Here is a 27686-nt window from a genome sequence, read left to right on the forward strand (position 1 = left end):
CGATAACATAGTTTTTATTTTAAACTGTAATTATTATTGATAATACGTTATCAAAAGTTGATAACAATTTTTTTAATGTAATTCGATATAACATTATACACGTGCCAAAAAATCTCAATAATTCTTAGGAGTCTTGCATCACCATCAATTTCTTTAACAATCATTATTTTTTTACTGTCGTAGTAAAAATAATGAAATTAAAATTGTGGAAGCATCGTTAAATATTAAAGTAATAATAAAATAGGAATAATGATTAATATATTGGGCATTTAATGATGAAATTTATAAAGTATTATTTAATAACGTTTCATTTACATGAGCAAACTATTCTTCTTTTCTCTCAATTCGCAGATTACTTCACATTGCAGATTAATAGCATTGAATTGTACCCCCACCATGGAATAGCTGGTAGAAGGGGTAGATCTATGCGAGGTTATAAAGGTACCTCTCCGGGAAACGTCAATCAGTAGACGGATCGATGCTGCTCGTATGTTTTTGCTAGGCTCTGAAGGGAGGGGGATTTATTGCAAATTTAACAAAAATTTGCTATACATTCGTTGTACTTTTTACCATTAAAATACAAAAGACCTAATATCTGCTATTGTAACACAACAAACATTGTTACATGAAAGTTCAAATTTTTCAATAAACTTAAGTTTTTTAACATTATTTGATAATATATAATGAATTGAGAATACTATTTCAATTAAAATATCGATGCCGAAATTTTTCAAGGACCTAAATATCTTCCAACATTCGATAATGGTTTAAGTTCATTTGCCTACGCATTATGAATAAATATCCCGTTAAAATTTCCATCGCAATACTTCAACAAATAATTATTTTAAATTATTCCCCTTTGATCGATAAGAATCTCAATGAAAAATTAAGTGTTTTCGTATCGACCATGACAATGACTAATCATCGAGTATGGATTCTGTAACAATATAGTAATCTGGTATTTCCAAGCGTTTGTTTAAGTTAACACAATCGCAGTAGTTATAAACATTAGTCAATACTCTAAATCTGTTTTGCATAAGTTGAAAGCCTTTTATCACATCGATATTCGACATGGTTTTTCTATTACGTCAGCGATTGTTGTTTCATAGTAACATTTTGTTTCTGTTTGGAAAAATAATCGTACGTTTTCGCAAGCACAAATATTTATTCTAAAATTTTACAGTTGAAAGCAACTCTAGTTGAGTGATCATTTTATGTTCAATTTGACAGCGAAAACAAGAAACAAGTTTGTTAGGAATTGAAGGTTAGAAAATGTTAAGAAACAGTAACAGTTTGGGGCTTAGTGCGATTGTCAGTTATTGTAGAATGTTCTAACTGTAATATGAAGTTTTACAGAAAATATCGTATTAATTTTCAAATATAAATGTTCCAGAACTTTCTTTTTCAACGTGAAATCATTGATTTTACAAAGTACTTTTGCAAAAACAGAAAAAGTGCCTGAGAATCCAAAATTTTTGAAAAGTGTATTACTGAAACTATTTAACAATTCTAAAATCTGGGAGATCCAAAGTTTAAAAATTTGTTTAGTCATGAATGTTCAAAGTTCAAAAATATTGAAGTTCTAAAATTAAAAAAGTCCTTATATTCCAAAATTCAAATTTTGTTGATTTCCAAAATAAAGGATTCGACAGACGCAAAGTTAAGAAATTTCAAGGTCCTAAATTTCGAAAATTCTATTTTGGACACTTAATGGTAATACCGTAGGAATCCCTAGGGTCCCTGAGCAACAAAACCCAATGGTGCAGTCATCGATTTCTGCTGCTCGTTTTCCAATATACACACCCACAGTCACTGAAATTCCAGCGAGCCAAAGTGAGAATCGTGATCTAAAATTCTTGAAATTCAAGGAAATCGTGTCGGGGAAAAAATGCATTTGCATATTTACTACTAGACCACCATATTAACAGAATTTCATGGAAAGCACGCGATTAATCGATCGTCCATTTATATACACGTGTCAGCAGGATCTTTCTTGATGCTTATCTCTTTTATTGTACGCTGAATCGATGGAACGGTGTGTTTATGGATGATTTGATCATTGTATTCATAATGAATTAACATTGCAACTTTATCGTATGTCTCAATTGTTCGGGATAAGTCAGGTAATGGTGGAATCAGGGCTAGACATAAGGAGGCTGGACCCCGGTCTTAAATAGTATATGGATAATTCATATATTAATTTTCGTTTATTTACTCTTTATATATTAATTATTTATTAATATATGCTTCATATATTAATATTCGTTTATTTACACTTTATATATTAATTATTTATTAATATGTACTTCATATATTAATTTTCGTTTATTTACTCTTTATGAGGCTAGCGGTTTTACTATTTCTTAATGAAATATTCCCTTACAAATCTTATGTATGTAATATGTGATTGTACATTTTAATTGTTTTTTCAATAAAGAGAATTATTATGTATGTATCCTTGCTCGTATAGAACAAGGATCATTCATAGGAATATTTTCAACAAAAAATTTTGCAAAGCAAAACTGAAACTTGCATTTAGTGAAACCTTACTGTATACATGCTTTCGAATTTAAACAATGTTTTTAGCTTCATAAAAATAATGTAATATAATATTAACAAACTCAGTCTTTGATTTACAACATTATGTAATAAATTAGTTTTTATTTTTAAATATAAAAGTTTTATAAGGGAAGGGTAAAACTTAAAATAAAATTAGAGATTGAGGTTATTATGAAAGCAGTATAGAAATTTTGTTTTATTAAAATATTATAACGGAGTATTTATAAAAATAAAATTTTAAATGTATAAAATAATAATTCACGAAAATAATGTAAAATAATATTAACAAACTCAGTCTTTGATTTACAATATTATGATTGGTAATAAATTAATTTTTATTTTAAAACATAAAAGTTTTATAAGAGAAGGGAAAAATTTTAAACAAAATTATAAATTGAGATTATTATGAAAGCAGTATAGAAATTTTGTTTTATTAAAATATTGTGAGGAGATATTTATAAAAATAAAATTTTAATGTAAAAATTAAATATAAAATTAAAATGTATAAAATAATAAGTCTATAGATAGAGTGTAAGTTTAATAACTTTGTCAGTTTATTTAATTATTAGTTTAATAAGATGCCTTAAGATGTAAGCTTCAAAAATAAGCATTTGTTGAAAAAAATAGTATTGACACATAAATAAAATAAACTATTGACAAAAATGACGTTTCCTTTTAGCCAAAGCAATGCTGCTATCCATTTTTCTGTGTATAGTTGTGTTCTATTATCGTTGAGAGATTGTTAAAGCCATAAAATATATCTTGCACCGGGCCCCGCGCATATGGTGGACCGCCCCTGGATGGCATGTTTCTGTTTGCTGGAGATAGTGAAGTATTCCGAGGCTAATTGATTTAAACGCTATAATGTTCATCTTCCTGCAATCAATCGCAATTCTTTTTTTTTGCATGGGCTAATACATTCACATGTTGAATTTCTACTTCTTTTTTGGTTTTCTTTTCATTATGACGATGTGTTGACTGCCACGCGGCTGTTGGAAGTTTCATTCGATAATATTTTAAATTTTACCGCAATCTTATGCATTAATTGTATAATATTTCGTCATTCTAACTGTTTAAGTCATCGACAGATTTTGGAACAAAAATTAATGTGCTTGTTGGATGCTACTGTACCTTGTATAAAAAAACGAGCAGTACAATTGATTTTTATTATGTTGCTGTGGATAGGGCCGTAGCAAGCGGCAGGAGTTAGGGAATTTTATAATTGCGAAATTCAGTGTTGGAAAATTGGGAAAATTTGCGGATTTAGGGGTGTAAGAATTTTAAGTATTAAATTTAAAAATAGGGAATTTAGGTATTTGATGATTTTGAGTACTAAATTTAAAAATTAGGAATGTGGGGATTTGGAAAATGTAGAAATTTAAACTAGTTGGGAATTTAGGAATTTTAGGAATGAGGGATTTAGGGATTAAGACTTTTTGAAATTTAGGGATTTAGGGATTTAAAGATTTAGGGTTTTAGGAATTTAAAACGTTCGGAAATTTAGAGATTTTGGGAATAAGGGATTTAGGGACTTATGAATTTTAGAATTTGAGAATTTGGGAATTTGGGAATTTGGGAATTTGAAAATTTTGAAATTTGAGAACTTGAAAATTTGAGAATTTGAGAAATTGAGAATTTGAGAATTTGAGAATTTGGGAATTTGGGAATTTGGGAATTTGTAAATTTGAGAATTTGGGAATTTGAGAATTTGTAAATTTGAGAACTTGAAAATTTGAGAATTTGAGAAATTGAGAATTTGAGAATTTGAGAATTTGGGAATTTGGGAATTTGAAAATTTTGAAATTTGAGAACTTGAAAATTTGAGAATTTGAGAAATTGAGAATTTGAGAATTTGAGAATTTGGAAATTTGAGAATTTGGGAATTTGAGAACTTGGGAATTTGTAAATTTGAGAATTTGGGAATTTGAGAATTTGTAAATTTGAGAATTTGGGAATTTTAGAATTTGAGAATTTGGGAATTTGGGAATTTGGGAATTTGGGAATTTGGGAATTTGAAAATTTTGAAATTTGAGAACTTGAAAATTTGAGAATTTGAGAAATTGAGAATTTGAGAATTTGAGAATTTGAGAATTTGAGAATTTGGAAATTTGAGAATTTGGGAATTTGAGAACTTGGAAATTTGAGAATTTGGAAATTTGAGAATTTGTAAATTTGAGAATTTGGGAATTTTAGAATTTGAGAATTTGGGAATTTGGGAATTTGGGAATTTGGGAATTTGGGAATTTGGGAATTTGAAAATTTTGAAATTTGAGAACTTGAAAATTTGAGAATTTGAGAAATTGAGAATTTGAGAATTTGAGAATTTGAGAATTTGGAAATTTGAGAATTTGGGAATTTGAGAACTTGGAAATTTGAGAATTTGGAAATTTGAGAATTGAGAAGTTTGAGAAGTTTGAAAATTAAAAAATATTGTAAACTTGAGTTCCAAAACCTTTCTTTATGAATCTTGAAGACACCCAATTTCTTAAAACCTACAAGAGAATAATTTCGACATTTCTGAGTTTCTTAAATGAATCTTGCATTTCGTTTATTTCACGTACAATTGAAGGAACACGAAATATTTTTTCCTCATGTTAAAAATACCTCGTAAGATAAAATTGAACAAAAGGTATTATAGATTCGTCATGATTACACAGTCTAAATTCTACAAATGCATTCTCTAAGAAATCCAATCATGGGTGAAGTTAAGTGGCATGTTAGACATGTCACTGTTCATACAATCGATATGGTTGTACAGTGAAACAGATATTATCTGATAAATTTATGGTAACATGCGTACGCTTCTAAGGAATTTATTCATTGTTACTGGATGATGCTGCGTTTTCTCACGTTTGCAAATTCTTGCGTTCAATAATTTCCAAATTTCTAAATACTCACATTAAAAAATGACTAAATCACAAATTTTTTAAATTTTCAAATATCTGTATTTAAAAATTACTAAATTAGTAAATAAACAATTTTGAAATTTGTACGCTTTGGAATTTTCAAATTTGGAATTCTAGAATTAAAGTTCCCAAATTTCTTAATTTAAAGTTCTTTAAATTTTAATATTTTCAAACTTGTATATATAAAAATTTCTAAATTTCTAAATACTCACATTAAAAAATGACCAAATCTCACAATTCTCAAATTTCCAAATTTCTGTGTTTAAAAATTACTAAATTAGTAAAGAAAATATTTTGAAATTTGTAAGCTTCAGAATTTTTAACTTTGGAATTCTAGTATTAAAATTCACAAATTTCTAAATTTAAAGTTTCTCCAATTTTTGTATTTTCAAACTTGTATGTATATAAGTTTTTAAATTTCTAAATATTCACGTCTAAAAAAGACCAAATCACAAATTATTCAGATTTTCAAATTTCTGTGATTAAAAATTACTAAATTAGTAAATACAAAATTTTGAAATTTGTACGCCTTGGAATTTTCAAATTTGAAATTTCAGAATTAAAAATCCCAAATTTCTGAATTTAAAGTTTTTTTAATTTTAATATTTTCAAACTTGTATATATAAAAATTTCTAAATTTCTAAATATTCACATTAAAAAGTGACCAAATCACAAAATTCTCAAATTTCCAAATTTCTATGTTTAAAAATTATTAAATTAGTAAATAAACAACTTTGAAATTTTTAAATTTAAAATTTTGTAATTTTTAAATTCCCAAAATTCTAAATTAAAAAATTTTCAAACTTCTACATCTAAAACCTTAAATTATATATCAAATGAAAAAAAAACTGAAATTTTCAAATTAGTAAATTTTGGAGTTTCCAACTTTCTAAATTCCCAGTCGTTATTCAATGAAACAGATATCTGATCAAAAAGTGACATGAGTACGCGTGTAAGGAATTTATTCATCGTTAATGGATGATGGTGCGATTCCACCTGTAACCGTTCCACCATGGCTCACCCATGGGCAATCCTGCGTTTTTGCTGATATACTCGAATGCGTCAACTATCGAGAATGGCTGATATCTTGCACATGTCGGAAGTAGATACAGTATGCATTGTATCTATGTATAGGCAGCTGATATTGCGTTTATCAAACTGAATAAAAGGTTGTTCTGCAGAATTTTTTAACAAAAATTCAGCCAACAAACATGTTATGAATCAAGAAATCAATTCGTCGTATTCTATAGATAAAATTTTACGTAGTAATCTTAAATATGGTAGTAAGTTTATTTTTAGTTTGACGCAAGATTGCGTCTGTGGCGTAATGGGGATTTCTTGCGCGGGGTGGAATCTGAACTTTTACTTATTGGTTTGCAGATATGACATATGGATGTTTAGACTAGCTGGAGATTTGGGAAGTACGGAGTTATATTTAAAGATTTGTAGACTTGGAGATTTGAAGGTTATTTGTATTGTATTTGTTTTCTTTTTCGAGAGGGCGCTTAGGAGGGTTCCTCCCATTTTGCCCGATTTGAAGATTAATTTGTAGATTTGGTGATTTGGAGATTGGCAAACTTATAGTTCTGGGGATTTGGGGATTTGAATATTTGGAGATGAGGAGATTTGAATGTTAGCGAATTTGCAGACTTGAAGATTTAAATATTAGCACAGAATAAGGGACTTAGGGATTTGAAGATTAGTAAATTTATAGAATAAGGGATTTAGGGATTTGGAAGTTTGAAAATTTGGAATTTGAATTTGGAAATTTAAAGACATACAAATTAAAGGATTTTAAAGTAATTAATTTAACATCAGTAAGTAGGCAAAGTAATAAATAAATTTAGTAGTAGTCAGTAAATAAAGAAGTAAATAAATTTAGTAGCGATGAGTAAATAAAATAGTAAATTAATTTAGTGGTAGTAAGTAAGTAAAGTAGTAAATAAACTGTAGTAGCAATAATCAAGTAAAGTAACAAACAAATTTAGTAATAGCGAATAAATAAAGTAGTAAATAAATTTAGTAATATTCAGTAAGTAAAGTAATTAATAAACTTAGCAGTAGCAAGTAAATAAAATAAGAAATAAATAAATATATATTTGTAACATATAAAAACTTCAGAATTTTTATTTAATATTTTAATTAATGTACAATATATAAAATATGGAAATTTATAATCTTAAAAATGTATGAATTGCTAGTATCAGGTACAAGAAAAACAGAATATCTTAAGTATCTCGAATCTGTACAATATGTTCAACTATATGAGGGGTAAACAAGAAATACAGCGGATGGAACATCTGGTTGGGGATGGCGGGTTTTTCCAAAAGATCTTAAGATACCAATTATGTGACTAAAGATTTATGTTCTTAGGGTGGCAATTAAATTCGCAAGCTTCCAAGACCTTAAAATTTCAAATTCCCGAAATCCTACGTACTTAAATCCGTTAATACTCAAAATTTCCCAATCATGTCATTTCTGAACTCAGAAATATTCAAATCAGGGTAAGAATAAATTCTTTGTAATAAATTACTTAAGAAGAAATTCTTAAATTTTCAAATTTCCAAATTTCCAAATTTTCAAGTTTTCAAATTACCAAATTCTCAAATTTCCAAATTCCTAATTATCCAAAATTTTAAATCTATAAATTTCCATCCCCCTAATTCCTTAAATTTTAAAATGATCAAATTACCAAATCACCAAATCACCAAACTACCAAATTACCAAATTACGAAATTACCAAATTGCCAAATTACCATATCCCCAAATCTGCAAGGTCCTAAACCTCTAAATATCCAAGTTTACAACTCACTAAATTTTTAAATTTCCAAATTTCCACATTCCCAAATCCCTAAATACTTAAATGTCGAAATTTTTAAATTTTAAAGTTCTCAAAGTCTCGAATCTTTAAGACCATATTCCCAAAGTCCTAAATTCCTAAATATCCAAATTTTTAAATCATTAAACTTTCAAATTTCCCGTCTTTCCAATTTTTCAAATCTCCAAATTCCCATATTCTAAAGTCCTCTAAATGTCCAAACTGAGCAATTTCCAAATTCTCGAATTTCCAACTTGATCAATTTTACAATTTCCCACATTTCCAAATCGCGAAACTGCTAAATAAAAACCCAAAATCCGTCTGGCCCACCCTAATCAAAGAATCATTCTTTATTTGGTTAATTAATTAATAATTAATTTAATTAAGAGCAATCACAATAATGCAAAGTACAAATAAATCAATTGATAACCAATTAAAAGAGTGAATGATTGTTAACCTAACACGTGTCTGATGAATCATTTTCCACGGTCAAAAGATCATGTGTACATAACATATGTTTGTTTCGATAAAGCCTTTAATCAAGCAATTAACAGCTCTGCATTCAAACTTCGTATTTAACAAATTCTAAAATAATACGAATTAAAATCGCGTCAATTCGTTACTCCCATACGTAATTATATCGCTGACCCTTCCCTTATAAAGTACCCCTTCGGAAAAACCCGTCACTTTCCTTGTTGCATTTCCTCTTTTAATCATTTAAAGAATACGAATCACCGTTAATAAAAATAAAGACAAAAATTAATGCTATTTCAATTCGTTCGCCTAAGGGTTTGAACGTTTATTATTAGCTCCCACAAGATGTTGAATATTTCATTGCTTATCAGATCGGCGATTAATCTTCGAAATATAATCTGTTGAGATACAGGTTGTAATTGTATACAATGTTATACGCTTTTATAAATCATTTTAGTTCATATGCCTTTCATCGTTAGGATCATGGAGATCTTATCTAAATCAATTTTTCAACCCTTGGGGAAACTGCTTTTCTAGAAAAGAAATTTTGTTTTAAATGTAGATGAGAGTATTTATAGAAAAATTGTGAGAAATTTTACTAAAATTAGAACAGTGTATAATGGAGTTTTTCATGCGTTCAAAATGGCGTCGAACGTCATTTGCTAGAATTTGCTAGAAAGTTATGTCGCTTTTATTAGTTGATGACGTTTATTCAATTTATGTGTCAGCATATTTTTTTCATCAACGAATTCTTACTTGATCTTGACATTTACATTTTAGTGCAGGAAAAGACTATAAATGAAGTAACAAAGTTGTTAAAATCATACCTTATACATGGAATTATTATTCTTTTAGATATTTAAAATTTTATTTTACTCTCCTCTTTTAATGAAACAAAATTAATATACTGCTTTTATAATAATTTTTTACTAATAATAATATGCAGTAAATTAATAGAATTGTTAGACTCATACTTTAGCTGTAGAATTATTATTTTTTTTACACATTTAAAATATTATTTTGACCTCGCAAAATTGTAATGAAATGAAATTAATACATCACTTTTGTAGTAACATTAATTCATTTATAATCATAATATACAATAAATTAATAGGGTTGATAAAATCATATTCTATTTATAAAGTTTAATTTAATCAAAGCTCTCTCACTTTTATAATAACTTCGATTTATAATTTTATTTTAAATTTTACTCTTCCCTTATGAAACTTTCATATTTTACAATAGTAATTAATTTATTACTAATCATAAGATTGTAAATCAAAGACTGAGTTTGGTAATATACTACATTATTTTCGTGAAAGTAAAAACATTGTTCAAAGTCGAAGACATGTGTACAGCAAGGATGCACTAATTGCAAGTTTCAGTTTCGGTTTGCGAAATTTTTTGTTGAAAATATTAATGAATGATCATGTTCTAGACTGTATGCGAACAAGCATAGATATATAATAATTTTTTGTATATGTTACCGGCAAAACCCGATTTTAGGATAAACTAGTTTTTCCTAAGCTAAACCAGTTCATATTTTAGGATAAGCTAGTTTTTCCTAGGCCAAACCAGTTCATATTTTAAGATAAACTAGTTTTTCCTAGGTCAAACCAGTTCATCCTATACTATCGCATATAGGATGAACTAGCTTAGTCTAGGCAAAACTAGTTTGGCCTAAAATCGGGTTTGGCCGGTAACATATACATTAAAAAAACAATTAATATGTTATAGTTTTAGAGACATACACATATCATTTGTTTTTTAACTATTTTTTCGTGAAAAATACTAAATTTTGTTATATTATATAACTTTTAGAAATCTTTATAAAATCTGTAATGAAATATTTCTTCTTGGCCAACCTTATATGTAGAAAGAAATAAAATTATAAAACGGAGTAAACGAACATTATTATATTTAAATATATTAGTGACACATATATTATAGTTAAAACATCTAAAAAATGACAAAAATTGCATTTTTGCCAACGCAGTATAAAGTCTAATCAATGTTTGAAGTAATAAACGCTGTTCCTTCGCCGGAAGAACCGACATCTGTCAAAGTCAAACAATGATCTACGATTCCGAAAACCCTTCAAGTTGAAAAACCCATTCATCAACATTTATCGAGAATTTTCTTTCAAAGTCATACCATATTTGGACAAAAACTTAAATGTGTATGTTCTGTTGTTTCGTTGTTAATCAAGTTTAATAATAATTGGAAGTTTTGAAGCCTTTGTTGTAAATATTCGAATAATTCAATTACTGTGACAGGATTAAATATTATTCAATGTAAGTTGTGGTGAAAAATAATATTTTTTTTAATTAATATTAATATTTTTTTTTATTTTATAATAATATTATTTAGTGTAGTTGTTATAACACATTTAGGTGAAAAATAATATAACTTAGAAAAGTTGTTATAGAAGTATTGTTATAACATATTTATGGATTTTTTAATATAAGTAGTTTAAAGTGTTGATGATATTCGAATGATTTTTAAAATTATCAGTTTTGCAAGGCTGTGGGTTTGAAAACAAACAAATTGAAAAATTATTAAATCTAACAATTTGGGTAATTTAAAAATTTTTCAATATTGCTAAATTCACAATTACTGAAATTATTAAATCCTCAAATTTTTGTATGTTTATATTAAAAATGTATAAGTTTCCGAACTTCCAGGTTAAAAAGCTACCAAATCTTCAAATTATTAGATTTCCAGACCTAATTACGAAATTACCAAATGCCCAAATTTTTAAATCATTATTGTTTAATTTTAGATATATCAGTTTTGTAAATTTTCAGATTTCCAAACTTCTATATTTAAAAATTTTCAAATTGTTAAAAGTACAACTTTTTGAATGTACAAATTTCGAAGATAATCAAATACTTTATTTAATTATCTTCCACGTTAAAAAAATTCCAAGTACCCAAACCTCTGAATTCATAAATTATTAAACTTTCTGGTTTCCTAACTTAAAAATTATTCAATTAACAAATGCACAAATTTTCAAGTCACTAAACTCCAAAATTTTTAATTTTCAAATTGTTACAGAATTATTAATTTTATAAATTCTGAAACTTTCAGATGTTCATTTTTCAAAATTACTAAATTCTAAAATTTTTCACTTACCTTATTTCTATGCTTAAAAATGGCAAAATGAATAAAATCTGAAATTTTTTAATTAAAGTCAATATTAGATTTTCAAAGTTCCAAATAACAAAATTTAAAAATTTCTAACTTTCAAAATTTTTATGTTTACAAACTTCTATATTACAAAATTGTCAAATATACAACTTACAAAATGAACCATATCTAAAAAAAGAAAATTTACCATATTTACAGTCCAAAACTTCTACATTTAAAAACAATCATTCTTCAAATTTCCGAATTTCCCAAAATTACTAAATTGGCAAATATTGCAATTGTTTATCAAATTTAATACCTACAGTTTTTCAACACAGTCCCAATCAAATATCACTAACAATCGAAGAAGACGCACGTGACCCTAAACATTCAATAAAAAAAAAAATAAATTGTTAAATAATCCTGAAGTAAATACTGAAATCGTCAAATTGTTAATTTTCCATCTTTCAAAATGACTAACTTTACAAATAATAAAATTATCTATTTAATACCCACAGATTTATGACACAGTCAAATATCATTAATAACCTAAGAAGATGCACGTGATCCTAAGCATTCAATTAAAAAAAATAAATTGTCAAATAAACCTGAAATACTTAAATATTGAAATCGTCAAATTGCTAATTTTCCATCTTTCAAAATGACTAAATTTGCAAGTAATAAAATTATCCTACAGATTTATGACACAATCAAATATCATTAATAACCTAAGAAGTGATCCTAAGCATTAAATAAAAAAATAAGTTGTCAAATAAACCTGAAACAAATATTGAAATCATTTTCCAATGAAATCAAATTTCCAATTTTCCAACTTCCCTAATAAATAAATTAATTTCCGCATTCTACGAAATCTTGCTACGTCAGACCTACCCTACCCGGTAGCCCCTTCCGGTAATTGCGTCAACGCGCGTATCAATGTACACACGAATTACCCAGAATGATTCAAAATGATTAATCGTTTATTTATCTAAGTATAGTGGATCAGAAGATTCTTCGAGACGTCCCGTATAAGTATCATCGCTTTCATCCACGACCCGGATTATAGTCGCACGGGGAAGTGGAGGAGAGAAATCTGGTAAATACAACAGAGCACAACCGAGGCCATAGCGAGTCAGTCGTGCCGTGGCTGTTGATCGGTTCGAACCTAACTCACGATCTTGCCGGCTTCATAACGTTTCAGTCCGTGAATATCGTCGTGGTGTCTCGCTATTTTTACTCGACGATGCTGTGAACAACCAACGTGAACTATAATCTTCGTGCGCAGGCTGCAACGAAGGATCCTTGGACTTCGCAGTTAAAGAAAATACCTGCTCGTCATTTGCCGATTCGAGAACACCGAAACAGGTAAACAAGTTGCTACGCGAATTGTGGCAGATTTAACCAATTATTTCAATCGTGGACGGTTATAATTAACAAGTCTTTTGAAGTCATGACTACAGTTAATTATAATTATACAAGTTTTTTAAACGTAGTCGATTGCAGCTTGACTTTGACAGGAGATAGTTGCAATCCTGGTGATTGAACATATTTCAAATCTTTTAACATTTTCTGTCCGTTTGTAATCTACCACTTGTCGATTTAATTGCCAATAATTATTCTTCAGTTGAAAGCGTTAAAGTTTATAAAAATGCGAAACCTATAACCTACAATTTTTTTTGAAATGTATAAATAAGAGTTAAACGTGCTCTGAATTTTTAAGTATGTTTATGTTGATCACTTTTTAACTGTTTAAAAGTGAAGGGTGATAGAAGGGTATTTTTTAATTATTTTGTCTTTAATTTCTTTATTTAAGATAAAAAATTCTATAGGAATATTAATATTACAGATTTTCTGTGTATTTTTTTTTTGCTGCAAATTTTGAGTACAAGAAACGTGAAACTGAAAAAAAAATGTAAAATTAAATGCAGACTTTATGTTGAAACTTTATACTGACATGATTTTTATTTTTATAGTAGTTAAGCTACTTGTTAGTTTAATTATTCAGTTAAACATTATTTTTTATTTGTTCGTATATCGTTGAAAAGAACTTTTTTTCGTAAAATATTTTCAAAATTAAAAAAAGATTGTATTTCAAATTTGAAGTATTTCAGATAAAAACGTAATCTGTGATTACAAGTATCCGCGTCTGTTTTGTATAGTTAGTGTTGTAACGAGGCATATGCCTCGTTACAGTGTATAGTATTTTTTTATGAGTTGGGAAGAAATTAATATAATTGATGTAATTAAAAAAGACAATGGGAATTTTTTTGTGGGCGCAATTCCGTGATAAAAGAAGTGTGCAGCGGTTCAATAGAAAAATACCTTAACGTTAAGGTACACTACACTAATAACGTTAACTAAATATTTAGTTTAATAATTAGTTAACACTGTTAGTTAAACATTGTGTACAAGAGTTAACGTTTATTAAATAATTAGTTGACAATGTTAACTATTTTATTTAGTAGTTAAATATTTGATACGATAGTTTGTTTTATACAGTAGTTAAATATTTAATACGATAGTTAGTTGTATACAATAGTTAAATATTTAATACGACAGTTAGTTTTATACAATAGTTAAATATTTGACTCGACAGTTAGTTTTATACAATAGTTAAATATTTGACTCGACAGTTAGTTTTACACAATAGTTAAATATTTTGTACAGTAATTAGCTTTATACAGTATTTAAACATTTTATACGACAGTTACTATTACATAACAGTTAATTTTATACAGTAGTCAAATATTTTATACAACAGTCAGTTTTATACATTAATTAAATATTTTATACAATAAGGTTAATATAAAACAATTAATAACATTAAGTAACCATTTCATATTTTGCACACTAAAGTAAATATACATTTGTAATTAACAGAATTTAATTACTCATTCGTACTTTCAGTCCCATAGTTCATTTTATAATTCTTAGGATATAAAATATATTTTATAAATGTTTAAATAGTTAAATATTAAAAATCGCAATACATTTTACAAAGAAAATGCAAAAATTAAAAGTTCCAATCACGTTTTTACCGAAACTTCCTTTTTCCAACTCTCACGTACAAATCTGAAAAGATTAAAAGTAATGCGAATAAGTTATCTTATCCATCAACACTAAAACTTTCAGAATTAAAATTGATTAAAATTTCTTCCAATATTTTCCAACTTCCCCGATAAATTCTCGCACATGAACTTCCCTGACCAGATCCAATTTCTCCGGCACGAATGTAAATTTCGATCGTAAATTTTGCAAAAACTTGTAACCAGTTCTCGCTCAACGACCATAATAATTCGCAGCTAGAAACCACGTAATAACGATTGTAAGTCGTTTCAAGGGTGACGCACCTAATAGCATAATTTGGAGCCATTTGTATATACATTGTTCATCGATGATTATTCCAGAGCGTAAAATGCCTACACGATTTCTTGTGCAACCTCATTTTCCGCAAGATTACTTTTCAGTGAGTAATAATTGAAAGTCCTGCTTAAGCTTATCGATTAAAGGATTCTTTGATCTAACATCCTTAAGATGACAGTACGAGATAAGGTCATTACATACATAAGTTTAATTTTACCTCGAGGATTTACTAAATCGTCTTTATTTTTTACTATCTCGAAGAGCGGGAGAATCCTGTTCGAGGATTGATCGGTAGACAGCATTGATGATTAATCGCATAGATTATAGGGTCGTCGAGCTTGTCTAAGAGAAATTCCTTTCGACTTGTTGCAAACTTGCTTTTAAAATAAGTTAACATTTGGTCGAAAATTTCAGTATAAGGAAATTGAGAATTTTGTTATTCGCGAATTTGAAAATGTGGGAACTGATGAGGAACTCGACTTGGATAGTTGAGGATTTAGATTTGGGGGATATAGAAATTTTGCACTTTGACTATGGAAATTGTGCATTTGAAAATTTGGGGATTTAGAGATTTGAGAATTAAAAATGTAGGAATTTGAAAATTTAGTAAATTGAGGAAACCAGAGATTTAGAAATCTTAGAATTTTTGACTTTAGGAATTGTGGGACTGATGATTTAAAGATTTGATGATTTTATACTTTAGGGATGATGATTCGGAAATTGGGTAAAAGCTTGCAAATTTCGGGATTTGTTTACGGAATTGTGAATTTGAAAATTTGAAAATTTGAGAATTAGGAATTTGGGAAGTTAATTTGGAAATTTAATAATTTAGAAATTTAAAAATTGTATTACTTTCGTAAGTATCATAATTTGAGAATTTAGAAATTTAAACATTTACAAAACATATTTTATATCCTAAAAATCATAAAATGAACTATGAGACTGAAATTTAAAAACCAGAAAGTTGTATTTCATAAGTGAATAAATTACAACCGAATACTTAATGAATTACTTACAATCGAATTATATATTCGACAAATGATTCTAACAAATTTTAATTAATTACATATAAAAATTCTAAATATTTTTATGGTTCAAGCAATATACTAAAGGCATCTTCGTTTATAATACTCTCTTAAACATTCCACTATGAGAGAAAACAGTAATAACATGCCTAATCAATTGTAATCACCAACATCTGTGAAAGTAACAACGTTAATTATCAATAGAAGTGTGGATAATCGTGTACACTAATGTATTCTTCTTATTTATGTACAACGAACGTAAATTGTTAGTAGCTAACGATGTTACGTTATCGTGAAATGTTTTGTTCGCTTCATCAAATCATCATAGTCGACAATTTTGTATCAGCGGGAAAACCCACGTTGGCGAATGTCGTTCAGGATCAACTCGACGATGGTATGTGAATATATGTATACGTGATCAGAACTGGATTTGTCGAGAAGGCTGACACCTAGGGCCAAATTAAAGAGATAATAGAAATGATACATATCTGCAAATATAAAATACATTTCAATAGTTTTAGGGATTCGAATAGTTTTGAATGATCGAATTTAGGAATCTTTTAGTAATTTTAAATTAGCAAATTTTTAACTTCCTAGAAAATTTAAATTAGCCAATTCTTGAATTTGTTAGTAAATTTAAATTAGTAAAGTTTTGAACTTTTTATTAATTTTAAATTATAAAAAGTAAGAATTCTTTTAGTAGTTTTAAATTAACAAATTTAGTAATTTGTTAGTCATTTTAAATTAATAAAGTTTTGAGGCTGTTTAGTAACTTTAAATTAGCAAATTTGAGGTCTTTTATAAATATAGATTAACAAGTGCAAAAAATTTTTAATCATTTTAAATCAATCAATTTAGACTTTTTATAAATTTATAAATTCTGGGACCTTTGAACAATTGTTCATTTTAACTAATAATATTGTAAATTCATTTTAAAAATACCTAGCTGAAATTTTTGTTATGAGCTCCATTGCTATACAATGCGTTCAAAAATCGTACAAGCTACATGGTAATTATATATGCAAAAATTAAGGTAAAAGAAATAACATTCTCTAATATGTGGCTTTTTCAGAAGAATTTAAAAATTCTGCAATATATTTGTAAGAAAATTTATTTGCAACCAGAAAAATTATAATTGTGTAATTATTTGTTTAAAAATGAATTTGAATAATTTGCTCAATAATTAATAGATATAGTTCTATAAATTTTAACATTAATATTGTTGAAGTACATTATCAATTAAGATTTTATTGATAAATTAACGTATAGCATAATGAATCTAATTGAAAATATGATAAACACGAATTAACAATAAGGATTTTATGTTCATTAATTTATAACATCCTCTCTCCATTTGTTAAACTAAGTAAATGTAGTATCAGTTTTACTGTCGTAAATTTTCCTACAAATATACTGAAAACTTTTCAAATTCACTTTTCTCAGAAAACAAGTCCAGTATAAAAAAATGTTACTCTTCTTCGCGTAGATTATCTATTCTATTACGAATTTTAAAACGGGGTTTATTAAGACATAAATACGTCCCTGCACATGTCTGTTTAAGGTGCACCAAACGTTTAAACATAGACGAATACGTCATAAGATATGATAATGAGTTCGTATAAAACGACGTAACATAGCATAGAAAGTGATAAATATGATAAATGTGGAGGTCTAGGTCAGCATTTTTTGACCAAAATTAGCAGCAACTCTGAGTCGGGATCCCCAGAAACTTTCTTTACACTGAAAATAGGGTCAGCACTTTTTTACGAAGAATTCAATATGGAAATAAAGAGTGGCTGTAAAAAGCCACTGATCAATATTTATATATATGTTTATAGTAGTTAAAAGAGAAGTTCAGATATTTATATATTTGACGAACAATTTATACATGTAAAGATTTATATATTTCATTTAAATTAGTTTTATATTATAGTTAAGAATTTTTAATTATGTGGTCCTGCGTTGCTCCCTATCTAGTTACCTCACTGCATGATTAATTCAACAAGTATGTATCATCAATTAACACTTGCTTCTCAAAATACATATCCGTTGCTTCCATAAGTAAATTCACAAGGAACGAAGTTTAAACTTTTACCAATATAATTGACGTATCACATTATATGAGAAATATTTACTGTAAATAATAGACACGTTTACATTTAGCTATGTTACATCTCTGTTCTCGTAATAACCAGAGGTAAAATTTGCGCTGCTGTTACAAGAGGAAATAGTTTACAAAAGGCATGTGCACAAATGTCCTCGGAAGCGGAGGTGAACTCTGAAGGTCAAATGTATATTGTCATTAATTGATATTCATTGTCAGTATACGACAAAGAAATGCAATGTTGAATCACTCTAGTGATCGGACAAAACCACTTTCGAAAAATAATCACCTGATTCATTCAATTTCCATAATCCATTTCCGACTATTTTGTTTCAAAGAATCGTTTGGCATTGCATTGTTTAGAGATAGTAGCCCGTATAGTGATAACGCAGTAACATATGCAAAATATCGTAGGTTCCATGAGGTCACGTGTTTCAATGAAACGATAATATAGAATACAGATAATGGTTATCTTTACCGGAAAAAGATTAATTACAAACAATACTGAAAGTGGCGTCAGCGGTTATTTTTTATCAATAGCTTGAGTTTCCTTCCTTTTTAATAAGTTAAATGAGACGTGTAACGACACAGACCGATAAAACTGACAGTGAACAAATATTTCCGAAAGTAAACGTAATGTGCAAACAGTCAATCATAACTCTGTTCAAAGACTCTCCGGTTTGGAAAAACGATTATCGTGATTTAATTGTCGAGATTATTTACTTTAGCGAGTTTATGAAAGTACAAAAATTCCCGAAATTGAAGCAATACATTTCATAACTGTATTGTAGCAAATAATCATAATATACATATTACACATATTATACATACTATATTATAAAATTAACAATTATGTCATACACTAACAATGTTACTGTTATTGTTTTAGAAATGATAGCTGCACTAACGTTGCTGAGCTTGGTGGCTTGCAGTTATGGCCGATGGATAACTCCTGATAATGTCAACCTAACAAGAAGATCGACACCTCCTCCGAATCCTATTGCAAGGAATAGTCCTACAGATAGAATCAACGATGTAGATAGAATATATTATCCTTCAGAGAGCACCATTGCGTTTGAAAAGGATATACCTACTGTCTTTCCATATAGTTCTGAAGGACAATATCCTAGACAACACGGTTTCACCTTTGGAGCAGCAACAGCACTACCAGCAGCTGCACCACCATCAGCTGCACCACCTCCACCAACTCCAGTACTCCGTGAATACTCGCCACAACAATGGAAGGATCATGTGAGTACCAAAATGTTGGAATATCCAGTGAAAGTTGGTCAATAATTGCTTCGTTCATTAACACGTTGACCACGGTAGAATTTATCTATGACACTACAAATTTGATACAACCGAATACTCAAAAATAATATTTAAATATTAGTCAAAAGAAATATTTAATTTGTAATAAATAATATTAGGAACTATATTACAGATTTTTACATAAAATGGCAAATATAATTCGCAATAATATTCTTCCTTTTAAAGTTTAAAGTTTACAGACTCATTAATGACAGCATCTAGCAGAAAAAAGATTATTTTATCACGTATGTTGCAACGTTCAGTTCATACACTGTTTAGAAATAAAAGTTTGAGTCCAATAAAACATTTGACCTTTCCTTGTATTGTGCAATAATCAAGAAATGAAAGAAGTTCATTTTAAAGTAACAATTCAACGATTATGTACTTTCTTGCACAATAATGACTAACTTCGTTTGGTGATTATCTAGGATAGAGGGTCCCTTATCGATTTTCATCATGCAGTAATTTTCTTCTATAATAATTACTGCTGTATAGCATAAGTATAGTACAAAAAATGTTTTTATCTATACCTACAAAGCTAAGATTGAGCAATGATTACCTATGTAGGAAAAGGTTATTTAAAGTGTTGCCAATATATTTTAGTATTATTACAATCGGTGAGGAATCTTCTGTTTCAAATAATTACCGTCACTATTTTATTCAATAAGCAAATTACTTTCGCTTTCTCAGCCTAGTGAGAACTAGTGTTATGAAGACTTCTTTGAAAGAAAAATTAGAATGTTTTGAATAATTTCAGGTGAACAATATCATCGTGAATGGGCTAGTCAAGTTTACCCTGGATATGGAAACTAATATCTACAAAACTCAAAGTGTGACCATAACCGGCCAACAAGACAATATTATTTTTTCGCCGATCAGTCTGGCAGTGACAATGGCGATAGTCCTCGCAGGTTCTGCTGGCAGAACCTTCGACGAAGTGTCCAAGGTACTTGGACTGGAATCTGGAGTCGACATTTCGCAGAAGTCTGAAATTGTTCATCTGATGTTTGGCCAATTGTTGAACCAACTTCTCACTAGGATAGAAGGAAGTCCTGGGCCTCGCATAGATTTCGCCACCGCCTCGTACGTGCAGGTAAAATCTCCCTTTAGCATACATATAAATTAACATAGTTTCACATAAAACGGACAAATAATAAATCGTATTTTAATGATGTTATCATTAGGATGGCTATCCTATACGACGACAGTTCGAACTGCTTAGCGAGGCTATTTACAAGAACGCAGTAATAAATGTAGACTTTGCTAGAAACGGAAGAGCTGCCCAAATTGCGATAAATCAGTGGGTAAATGCGAAAACGCGGGGAAAAATCTCTACAATTCTGAATGACGTACCTGGACCCGAAACCAGTGTTATCCTTCTGTCAGCGCTTTATTTCAGTGGAGAATGGAACCAACATTTCTTGGAGAGGTCCACCAGAAGGTTCGTTCTTTATCCTTGAAGAAAAAAATGTATTTCTTAAAAAAGAAACAAATAATATCGCCAAAGTATTCGTAGGTATTTCACTTACACTTTTTGTCTATTTAGGAAACAGTTCTTCATCGAACCCGATAAACCGGTCGACGTCGACTTAATGTTGAATGGCGGAGATTTTCCTTTCTATGAAGATAAACAGTTGGGTGTGAAGATTCTGGCTCTTCCCTACAAAGGAAACGAAGTGAGTAACTGAATTAATTTCCCATTAAATACTAGTATTATAATTGTAAAGTTGACTGAATAACAAAACAAAGAAAAAATTCTTCCAATATGTTCCAACAAAATTTTCCTTTCGATGTCTCATAGACCTCTATGTACATTCTTCTTCCAACGGCCGAAGGCGCAAGAGCTTTACGAGACTTCAAAAATCAATTAACAGCAGACATAATCGAGAAGCTGATTAATAGCATGACGCTCCAGACTTGCATAATAGGATTACCGAAAATGAAGTTGACCAGCAGCCTACAATTGAAATCAACCCTCGCCGCTTTGGGTCTGAGATCCTTGTTCGATCCTTCCATGGCAGATTTGAGTCTGGTATCCGCAGGAAGAGGAACTCCGATGGAAATACAACAACGAAACAACAACGACGTGATGGTTTTCTCTCGTTCGGGCGAGCAAGACAATGAAAAAAGGGGTCATATGGTTAAACGAGGTTTCTTTTCATATGAGGATAAAGTGCGTGGACTAACCGTGCAGCAATGGTACAACGGGTTTAACATTACCAGGACACGTAATCTTCGTCACTCCAAAACACTGCCATTAGAATCCAGGAACTCTTACTCTGTGGAGGGGAACAAGCCCAACAATGACGCGAAAATCGTGAATCTTGAATCGAACAAGTATCGTTTTCAGGAGGGAGCAGCAAAGTCTAGAAGTAGAAGAGAGAGACCGATTGACCCGAATTTCTTGGAGTATTTGAACGAAAATGGGTACCGCTCGTTCGGGTTAGATGAACTGAGGAATAGCGCCAATCTGGTGAATCCTCATCTGTATGCCTCTAACGTATTGCACAAGGTGGAGATCGAAATCACTGAAAAGGGCACCGAGGCTGCAGCCGCGACCGCAGTGGTTCTGGAACGGGCTGGAAACCAGAAAAAGTTCGTAGCGAACAGACCGTTTATATTCTTCATTAGACATGACCCAACAAGACTCATACTTTTCTGGGGTACCCTAAATACTCCTACTCCAAATTTCCCGACTAGTAATGGGCCCAGAGGCTAATGAGGCAGTTTTTAATTGATAATATTTATCGTTGCTTCTCGTCACACTTGCATTTATTTCCATTAAAGTTCATCAGTCTGAATGATTAGCATTAGTGTAACTAGAACTTTTATATGATGTGAGTCAGGTTCCCTAGCTTCATCAAATGTTCTCTACACATTACACTTTAATTCGGTAGATACTTTAAAGGAACCAAGCCTAACCGAGACCCTAGTTACGCCACTGGTAATCAAATAAAAATGAGCTAAATAAGATCTATTTGCTAAGAGTTGAATGACGCAGTCTTTCTTTTACAATGGATGAGAGATTGATGCCACAGGTATGTTCCTGGTACAACCTATCGTTTTGAATGATGCGTGTGAAGTGTGAACATAATCGTGCAGTATTGATTCTCACGACCAATCTGTATTCCTGACAAAACAGTATTTTTACAGAATTAAATGCTGTATAGTACTCTAAGTGCTTAAAGATTGCGTTTAATTGCATCTAGTTATACGTATATAGTACTGTATTTAAGTTATTATAAGAATAATTATTTTATATAATCGTGATAAATAAATATTTTATTTTTTAAATTATAAACATTGCGTCTGTCTTAACATTAAAATGTTAACTACGGTAAATTATTTTCTTAGTCGCTTTGCTTGGTAACTGACAAAGTTACAGTACAAATAAATATATGTAAATGTTTTTCTTTCCTTTTGTTTTATTTAAGGTACTTTACAGTTTATAATGCATTACAATCTGAATTTGACATAAATAAAACGAAATATTTTTTTTCGTCGAGGACGGTTGTATAATAATTTACACTAACAAAATGTTAACAAACGTTTTACACGATATGTATCTTTGGATAATGTTGAAAGTTTACAATTCTACGTTATTCACGAATACAACCGTCTTACGGATAGATTTATCTTTCCTTTTTGAAAAATCTTACAAACTAAACAATATTGCATTTGATAATTATCATTATATGATAATAATAACTACGAAAATATTTACTTTGCGTTCATTAATTTGAAATATACTCTTTACTTTTTCGTATTTTTTTTCTCTTTTTCAAACAACATTAGCAGAAACTCAAGAATAAATTTATTTCGATGCGATAGAGAAGCATTGCATTATTATAATGATTGTTCTCACGAAGAATTTCTAACATACAGCGTCATACGCAAAACGATAACGTCGAACTCTTATAACGATAATTTATTTCGTGTCACGAAATAAAGTGGTCATAACCGTTATAATCGAAGATACAATAGCGGATGGTTAGGTGTTCTTTTTAAAATCTCTTTATCATTTACGTAAACAAAATTATCAATCACACATTATATTCATTTTATATTGTTCACTGGGTTACAATTCTTAACAACCCGCAATATATCTTCTAATACTAAAGAAAGACATCAAGCTATCAAGGTCACCTAACCTCTGACTTCCTCAGGTAAAAAATCTTTATGGCAAAAGTATAGAAAACCAAATTAAACATCTATTATGGTATATATACACATATACACGAGTCCAACAAAAAGATCGACTTTGTTTTTCATTCAAATAGCTATAAAACCTATACCACTGAAGACCTGCTAAACAAAAAGAAAGGACTGTCTTCTTGTATACTATACAGAGAAAGTCTTCAAAAGGTGCTTATACTAGGCACGTGACAAATAATTGAATTTTGTTACAATTATTGTAAACAATTTGCAACGTTTAATACTTTTCACACACAAAAGTTTATTCGGTTTATTGCATATTATTCTGTTGCCCTATCAAAGGAAATATTTGCGTAATTTTACCGATCCCTTTAGTGCGTCCCTCCCGTAACAATAAACGCATACCAACGTGCAAGTATTCCGGATGATTAACAAACCTAAACAAAACAGAGGCTGTGTCGTTCGTTTGCAGACCTCTGTCTTTAGCGTCCATTATTCCTTTAATAATACACGTTTGTCTTACATTTCCTATGTGCACGGTTGTTTGAAAACCAGAGAATATCGCAGTTGCATGATACACTATTAACACAGTTGCCTAAAAAAATTAATAAAAATTGAGTGTTAATGTATTTAATACGAAATATTGAAATATGAGTACATACTTGAAAGAAAAGCGTTGCATGTGGCTGGTCCCACACTGATACTAGAACCATTCCAGGTCGTAAATGGGGTAATGGGGGACTTCGGTTTGTTGGAGGTGCTAATGTTAGACTAGCACTCTGTGAGGCTCTCACTAAGCAACATGGAGCTTTATTGCGATGTAAACTAACCACTTTAACCGGACTAAATTCACCGTCTGGTAGAGGACCAACTAACAATCGAGTACCTGGAGCAATCGCTCCTTTCACAAGTAATCCTCCTAAAACAGGTTCGTTCAAACCCGCTACTCTGTAAAACAAAATACATTGGATGTGTGAAATGTATGAGCAGTCGATCGTACATCTGTACAGAAACATACCTAAATGTTTCATCAATTTGAAACAGACACGATTCGGAATCTGATTCCGTAGAATTAACATCGTACGTTGGTAAGTTCTTGATGAAATTGGTCAAATTTTCCAAGCCCTCTCCGGTAACACAACTTACATTAAAAACTGGCACTATGTTTGACTCGTAATCCCACGTCATTTGACTGTTATTGTACATGACTAATTGTTTAGAATACCCTTGCGCGTTAATAGCATTCTCTAGCTGATTTATTGTTTCTGGAATACTATAAAAACCCAGGTCGATTTTGTTTACAACTACGAAGAACGGGAGACCTAGAGTGAGGCACAATGTCATATGTTCCTGCGAAGCTTCATTCACAGGCGGTGCCACGACTAGCATCACGTGATGAGGTGAATATCCTAAGGGATGGATCCATAAACACCATGTCGACTAATTCTCAAATCTGTTCAGATAATTCTAATTTTTGTACCTGTAAGACCCAATACCGTTGTCCTCAAATACTTCCGATGCCCGGCTAGGTCTATAAATGTGACTACTTTTGAAGCGTGTTCACATATCTCTTCTGCAGTTGCCATTTCCGCATAATTCAAGACGTGCCCATCATTGTCGAAGCCTATAATTTCGTGCGATATCGATGACGTTCTACCCGTTTTTATCTCGTGAAGATGACGCAACATGTTCAGTCTCGCTCTTCCTCTACCATTGTCTAATTCACCTTGGGTTAATACACCTGTGTACATTATGAACGCATTAAAATTCATATTTTATTTGTAACTAGGTGAACCGGACAAATAATGAATGTAGCAGAGTAAACTCTAAGTATATTTCTCTACCTTAAATGTCCTCTGCTAATCCTCTCACCTAAGAGAGTTGACTTTCCAGCATCCTGTGCACCAGTGACAGCAAGTCTTAAATCGACTATACTATCCTGATCTTCCCTGTCTCCTTTCCTTAACTTTCTCACCAGCACCTCTGCTACCCGCATTTCCTCTTTGTTGTTACTGTGTGTGGGCATACCTTTATTTTTAGAATTGGCAAGCCTTTCACGTAATATACTTGTTGTAGCACCTAATCTAGCTGCCATATCATTTAAGGTTTTTAGAGATGCTTTCATATCTTCTCTTGTTAAGCCTGTTAACTTTCCATTGTCCTCCACACCTAAAAACCAAATTTTTATTAATATGACTTAAAGTAGGGATCTGGAGATACAAACATCCAGAAATCTAGAAATATAAGTATGTAAGGGCCTAATGATCTAGGGGTATAGAGATTTAGGTATACATGAATGTAGGGATTCAGAAATATATGATTGTAAATAACATTCACGTTTTGCTTTTATAGTATAAATTTACAATTTTTCTTACCAATCTGATAGATTGCTTCACCATGTCCTTCCCTAAGTCTCCATTTCATTTGAGTTACAAGATGTTCAAATCGCTGACTGGATGGGTTTATCAACTTTAACTTATATTCAATATTACCCTGTTCAGGTTCTGGTGGTAATCTTTCTTCTTGATCATCTTCAATGCTGGAATTTTCACAATCCGACATTCCATTCCCTTCATTTTCCGAGTCATTCCAACTTTCCTTTCTCATGTTTTTTCCATTGTCTGGATCAAACAATTCTAGGAATGACTCCATATCTGTAAAAAAATATATATACCTCAATAGTTGTTTCAAGCATTGAAAGTAACAACCTAATAATAAATTAATTGTATTGTATATGAATAAAACCTATTTTGTAAGCTTAGACTATTAAAAGTAACAATATTTTTCTGCTATTGTAGCCAACAATTCTGAATGAAATCTAGTTCATTAATTGTGAGTTGCGACACCACATTTCATCACACTGAAATATTGCCTATTACATGTATTGTGCACATTGTAAAATTTTATTTATTTTGAACAAGAAAAATTAGTATTTCAAAAAAACAACTAATTAATATTATAAAAAAGTTTTTAATTATAATATTTATGAATATTAATTTCAAATTATTACAAAAATATTTTAAAAAAATAATAATTTTATATAAAAATTTTAAATTTTGCAATAACATTTGGCAATAACAAATGGGTTGATAAGACATAAACTGTTCGATTGAAGCACGTATAGCGATATTGCGTCAGGAATGATTCAATATTTTCAGATTATGTCAATTTTAGAGTAAATAATTTTCACCTTTTCCCAGATCAATTCATGTTTATACAGATTTCAAGGTTCGACAAAGTTAAATTATATTTAGAAAGACTACAAGTTGTAAAATAATCAAGCGCGCCAAATCCGCCACAATACGCTTTAACAGTTGTACGTATACGTAATATCACACGACACACTGAAAACGAAAACAAAACTGTGTGCAAACAAAATGTATTCGATTCGTGGATGAGCGTGTATTTGTGGATCACGATTACGTTCGTTAAATCGATAAATACAAGCATCGGAAAAAAAAACATATCTACTTTCTAACAAATGATTATTGCAAGACTAAATCTGACAGCTACGTGATAGAGAAAAACATCGTTTATTAGACGCGAATTTGTGATGATTCAACAAGAAATATTTCAAACTTACTGCATTTTATAGATCAGTATTTCTTTCTCCACAGTACAATCCAAAATCGAAATTCTGTTCGATACTCACGACGAAGTTAAATTACATTACATGAACACCTCTCACTTTCCCTCCCGTTTTTTAATACACGATCAAACACGATTGAATCGCGACCTGTCTACTACCAGCTTTACCAATCCATTCTTAAGTTCCAAACAGATTTAGTTCCAACTCGACGCATCCGTAAACAGATGACGCTTCGAGCGCCATATTGTGGCTC

General features: G+C 30.1%; 2 protein-coding genes across 3 annotated transcripts; one reads left to right on the forward strand and one right to left on the reverse strand.

Annotated features, from left to right (window-relative positions):
* Window positions 1-12953: 12953 nt before the first annotated feature.
* Window positions 12954-22990, forward strand: LOC100879019 (leukocyte elastase inhibitor). Its single transcript, XM_003706489.3, has 6 exons — window positions 12954-13251; window positions 19268-19629; window positions 20447-20782; window positions 20874-21130; window positions 21236-21365; window positions 21491-22990. The coding sequence occupies exons 2-6, from the start codon at window positions 19270-19272 to the stop codon at window positions 22406-22408; spliced, it is 2001 nt and encodes a 666-aa protein (XP_003706537.2). The 5' UTR covers window positions 12954-13251; window positions 19268-19269; the 3' UTR covers window positions 22409-22990.
* Window positions 22991-23094: 104 nt separating this feature from the next.
* LOC100881904 (GTP-binding protein 2) lies at window positions 23095-27633 on the reverse strand. Of its 2 annotated transcripts, none has more exons than XM_012292778.2 (7): window positions 27428-27633; window positions 26220-26498; window positions 25717-26013; window positions 25325-25585; window positions 24863-25253; window positions 24507-24792; window positions 23095-24439 (listed from the first exon to the last, which is right to left on the reverse strand). In XM_012292778.2, the coding sequence occupies exons 2-7, from the start codon at window positions 26494-26496 to the stop codon at window positions 24155-24157; spliced, it is 1797 nt and encodes a 598-aa protein (XP_012148168.1). In that variant the 5' UTR covers window positions 26497-26498; window positions 27428-27633; the 3' UTR covers window positions 23095-24154. The 2 variants fall into 2 exon arrangements, with proteins under 2 accessions (XP_012148168.1, XP_076396684.1); XM_076540569.1 differs by lacking the exon at window positions 27428-27633 and adding an exon at window positions 27035-27194.
* Window positions 27634-27686: the final 53 nt, after the last annotated feature.

The sequence above is a fragment of the Megachile rotundata genome, chromosome 15 (assembly GCF_050947335.1).
Source record: "Megachile rotundata isolate GNS110a chromosome 15, iyMegRotu1, whole genome shotgun sequence".
Classification (NCBI taxonomy): Eukaryota; Metazoa; Arthropoda; class Insecta; order Hymenoptera; family Megachilidae; genus Megachile; species Megachile rotundata.

Bases quoted from the DNA above. Each gene is read 5' to 3' on its own strand.
- LOC100879019 (XM_003706489.3), top strand. From the start codon at position 19,270: ATGATAGCTGCACTAACGTTGCTGAGCTTGGTGGCTTGCAGTTATGGC. The intron at 20,783-20,873 runs GTAAAATCTCCC...TGTTATCATTAG, and splicing joins CCACCGCCTCGTACGTGCAG to GATGGCTATCCTATACGACG. The intron at 21,366-21,490 runs GTGAGTAACTGA...GATGTCTCATAG, and splicing joins TTCCCTACAAAGGAAACGAA to ACCTCTATGTACATTCTTCT.
- LOC100881904 (XM_012292778.2), bottom strand. From the start codon at position 26,496: ATGGAGTCATTCCTAGAATTGTTTGATCCAGACAATGGAAAAAACATG. The intron at 26,014-26,219 runs GTAAGAAAAATT...TTTGGTTTTTAG, and splicing joins TGAAGCAATCTATCAGATTG to GTGTGGAGGACAATGGAAAG. The intron at 24,440-24,506 runs GTATGTACTCAT...TAATTTTTTTAG, and splicing joins ATGCAACGCTTTTCTTTCAA to GCAACTGTGTTAATAGTGTA.